Below are 4543 nucleotides of genomic sequence, written 5' to 3'. Positions count from 1 at the left end.
GGGAGGGGTGTGTGTGAGGGTTTATGAGGGGGGGTGTCCCAAATTCGAATTCGGCCTTTGTTTCGTGGGACGGGACACGAGTGCGAGTTTTGCTTCCCTCCTTCCCAGTTTCTGAGCTCGTACAGGTAGTCCTCGATTTACGACAGTTCCTTTAGTGACCGTACAAAGTTACCACGGTATGGAGGAAAGCGGCTTAACGACCATTTTTCCACACTTACGACCGTTGCGGCATCACATGATCAAAACTCGGACGCTTGGTGAACTGGTTCATATTTATGACGGTTGTGTTTTGCTTTCGCGACCGTCGGGGGGGGGAAGACAGATTCCCTCAACAGCCGGGTGACTAAGTTCACCCCTTCGGTGATTCACTTAACAACTTGGGCGGGAAAGGTCGTAAAACGGGGCAAACCTCACTTAACAACGGTCTGGCTTAGCGACGGGACGTTGGGCCCGATTGTGGTCATACGTCGAGGGCTACCTGCGGCTGGGTGCTGTCTTCCTGTTTCGGAAAATGTCCTCAGCCTTCCTGTGGACTAGAAACGTGACAAGCTTTCACTTGAGGCCCGGTTCTCACTTGTAACCTTCAGCTTTTCTTCCGCCCTTCCCGAGGATGTGCGTGCGAAGCGCCTTCATGGATGAGAAGGAGGACGCCTGCATAGCTCTGGGAGAAATTGCCGCCAGCGTGAGGTAAGTTTTCCTAAATTCTACGCCTGCGTTTATTTATTAGATTTGTTTTTTTTTAATCCCGCCTTTATTACTTTATAATTAACTCAAGGCAGAGAACGTATGTAAAACGCGCCTTTCTCCTCCTGTTTTTCCCCAAAACAACAGCCCGGTGAGGCGGGCTGGGCTGAGACAGATAGAATGGCCCAAAGTCAGCCAGCTGGGCTTTGTGCCTCAGGCGGGACTAGAACTCCCCGTCTCCTGGTGATTGGCCCAAAGTCACCCAGCTGCCTTTTGTGCCTCAGGCAGGACTAGAACTCGCTGCCACCTGGTGATTGGCCCAAAGTCACCCAGGCGGTTTTCATGCCTGAGGCGGGACTAGAACTTCTGTCTCCTGGTGATTGTCCCACAGTCACCCAGCTGGGCTTTGTGCCTCAGTCGGGACTAGAACTCACCGCCTCCTGATGATTGGCCCAAAGTCACCCAGCTGGGTTTTGTGCCTCAGGCGGGACTAGAACTCACCACCGCCTGATGATTGGCTCCAAATTACCCAACCAGCCTTCATGGTGATTGGCCCAAAGTCACCCAGCTGGTTTTCATGCCTCAGGCGGGACTAGAACTCACCGCCTCCTGGTGATTGGCCCAAAGTCACCCAGCTGGTTTTCATGCCTTAGGCGGGACTAGAACTCACCATCTCCTGGTGATTGGCCCAAAGTCACCTAGCCAGCTTTCATGCCTTAGGCGGGACTGGAACTCACTGCCTCCTGGTGATTGGCCCACAGTCACCCAGCAGGGTTTTCTGCCTCAGGCGGGACTAGAACTCACCGCCTTATGATGATTGGCCCAAAGTCACCCAGCTGGTTTTCATGCCTTAGGTGGGACTAGAACTCCCCATCTTCTGGTGATTGGCCCAAAGTCACCCAGCTGGGTTTTGTGCCTTAGGCGGAACTAGAACTCACCGCCGCCTGATGATTGGCTCCAAATCACCCAACCAGCCTGCATGCTTCAGGTGGGACTAGAACTCACCGTCTCCCAGTGAGTTCAGCTGGAGTTCACCGGCACCTTCACCCCGACACCAAGCTGCCTCTCCTTTGGGCCCATTTGGACCCCTTGAAAGTGGGGAAGGGGCAAATTTGGGCTGGAGGGGGGGTGGGCTGAATACAGCCTCCTAACTTTGCAAAGAGCTGCAGAGGGACCTTTTTTGATGATTTGAGGTGACATTAAGCACCCCTTTTCCTGTTTTAGCCCCCTGCAATTGCCCGTGTTGTAAAACCTTGCCCTCCAGGCCCCACAGCAGAAAGGGGGCCACACAGAGACCAATAGGGGGGCAGAGGGTGAATACGGTAAGGGGGGAAAACTGCATCTAGGGAGAACAGCCGAGCGCAGGCTTGGAAAAGAGCTGATTTGCTCCAGAAATTCTTCATTTTTTCCTTCCTTCCTTCCTTCCTTCCTTCCTTCCTTCCTTCCTTACTTACTTACTTACTTACTTACTTACTTACTTACTTCCTCTACCTTCCTTCTTTCCTTCTTTTACATTCCTTCCTTCCTTCCTCTACATTCCTTTGTTCCTCTTCCTTCCTTCCTCTATCTTCCTTCCTTTCTTTACATTCCTTCCTTCCCCTTCTTTCCTTTCTCTACCTTCCTTCCTTCCTTCTTCTACATACCTTCCTTCCTTCCTTCCTCAACCCTCCTTCCTTCCTTCCTTCCTTCCTCTACTTTCCTTCCTTCCTTCTTTCCTTCCTTCCTTCCTTCTTTCCTTCGTTCCTCTTCCTTCCTTCCTTCCTTCCTTCCTTTACATACCTTCCTTCCTTCCTCTACATTCCTCCCTTCCTCTACATTCCTTCGTTCCTCTTCCTTCCTTCCTTCCTTCCTTTCTTCCTCTCTTCCTTTCTTTACATTCCTTCCTTCCCCTTCCTTCTTTCCTTCCTTCCTTCCTTTACATTCCTTCCTTCCTCTACATTCCTCCCTTCCTTCCTCTACCTTCCTTCTTTCCTTCTTTTACATTCCTCCCTTCCTTCCTCTATATTCCTTTGTTCCTCTTCCTTCCTTCCTCTATATTCCTTCCTTACTTTACATTCCTTCTTTTCCCTTCCTTCCTTCCTTCCTTTCTCTTTCTCTTTCTCAGTGTGCCCTTCCTGCCTTACATCGAGACCTCATTCCAGGAAGTGTCCCAGTTACTGCCGGTAAGACTGGACCGTTACCTTTGTGTGTGTGTGTGTGTGTGTGTGTGTGTGAGAGAGAGAGAGAGAGAGAGAGAGAGAGAGATGTGCCCGTCCCCTTTTACAACCGTGACGACATAACGACCCGAAACGAACAGAACAGACTCCGTTCTAATTGTAGGTCGAGGACTATCTGTATAGTTTTACTGCTTCAGCCAGAAATGGGGGGGGGGGGGTTAGCTCTGGGTAGGGTGTCATTTTTTGGGGAGGGGGCTGCAGAAACTTTGGGGAGGGGGGGCTCCGGACCCGGTTGAACCAGGGTTTTGATCTCTGCCCGACTTTTCCCAGCTTCTGAAGCTCCACATTTGTGTCGGCTGCTCTGATCCGTCTTGGGCTAAAGTTGGGGTCACCGTGCCCGGTGCAAAGGCAGCGGAGGGGGGGTGTTTGGGGAGGGGGGGGCGTCTTCTGATCTCCCTAATGTGGGGATGGGGGCGTCTTGTCCTTTTCTAGTGTCCCCACATCCGGGTGCGGAAAGCGGCGTTCGAAGCCCTGGGCCAGTTCATCGTTTCGCTGCACCGGGTGTGCCAGCAGGAGCCCTCCGAGACTCACGCGGCGGGTGAGCGGGGTGCCGGGATTGGGGAAGGGGGTGGCGTTGAAAGGGGGGCGCAGTGGAACACACAAACACACACAAACACTGGGGTCCTGGGAGGAAGAAGGCGGCATTTTGCTATCCGGAAGGGCCTCGCTAGACTCTGGATTGAGGCAGCCTGGGAAGGAAGTCACGGGGGTCACCCTTTGTTTTGGGGGTCCCAAGGGGGGGGGGTCCCGGGAACCAGGGCTGGAAAGAGCTCTACCTGCCCTGGTTGGTGTGATCTACTTAGAGGCGCCCGTTGTTCCTACTGGAAGACAGGTCTGTGGTCTAAGCAAGCAGGGTTATTTGCATTCCTTTTCTCTCCCTCCTTCATTCCTTCTTCTCACCTCTCTTCCTTCCCTTCCTTCTCTTCCCTTCCTTCTTCCCTCGCTCCCTCTCTCCTTCCCTCCCTCCCTCCATCCCTCCCCTCTTTCTTTTTCCTCCCTCCATCCCTCCCTTCCTTCCTGCCTGTCTCTCACCTCCTCTCCCCTTCCTTCCTCCCTCTCTCTTCTCTTCCATCCCTCCCTTCCTTCCTCCTTCCCTCTCACTTCTCCTCCTTCTCTCCCCTTCCTTCCTCTCTCCCCTCTTTCATCCCTCCCTCCCTCTCATCTCCTTTCTTCCTCCCTCTCTCTTCTTTTCCATCCTTCCTTCCCTCCCTTTCTTCCTTCTCATTCCCTCTTCCTTCCTTCCTTCCATCCATCCATCCATCCATTCCTCTTTCCCCTCTTTCTTTTTCCTCCCTCCCGCTCACCTCTCTTCCTTCTCTCCCCTTCCTTCCTCTCTCCCCTCTTTCATCCCTCCCTCCCTCTCATCTCCTCTCTTCCTCCCTCTCTCTTCTCTTCCATCCATCCTTCCTTCCCTCCCTTTCTTCCTTCTCATTCCCTCCCTCTTCCTTCCTTCCTTCCATCCATCCATCCATTCCTCTTTCCCCTCTTTCTTTTTCCTCCCTCCCTCTCACCTCTCTTCCTTCTCTCCCCTTCCTTCCGCTCTCTCTTCTCTTCCATCCTTCCTTCCCTCCCTCCCTTTCTTCCTTGTCATTCCCACCTCCCTCCCTTCCTCCCTCCCTCTCTTCCTTCTCTCTTCTCCCCCC

General features: G+C 53.1%; 1 protein-coding gene across 1 annotated transcript in view; it reads left to right on the top strand.

The window, feature by feature from the left end:
• Nucleotides 1-4543, top strand: part of LOC107298061 (importin-4-like) — a gene marked incomplete at its 5' end in the record, with an annotated part of 26744 nt that overhangs the window by 13140 nt on the left and 9061 nt on the right. Inside the window, 3 exons of the mRNA XM_029286444.1 lie at nt 610-687; nt 2789-2846; nt 3333-3434. Coding sequence (XP_029142277.1) covers nt 610-687; nt 2789-2846; nt 3333-3434 — 238 coding nt within the window. The remainder of the gene's footprint in view (nt 1-609; nt 688-2788; nt 2847-3332; nt 3435-4543) is intronic.

This window comes from Protobothrops mucrosquamatus, unplaced genomic scaffold (assembly GCF_001527695.2).
Source record: "Protobothrops mucrosquamatus isolate PMUCROS unplaced genomic scaffold, P.Mucros_1.0 scaffold3682, whole genome shotgun sequence".
Classification (NCBI taxonomy): Eukaryota; Metazoa; Chordata; class Lepidosauria; order Squamata; family Viperidae; genus Protobothrops; species Protobothrops mucrosquamatus.
This window is presented reverse-complemented; position numbering and strand designations above follow the sequence as displayed.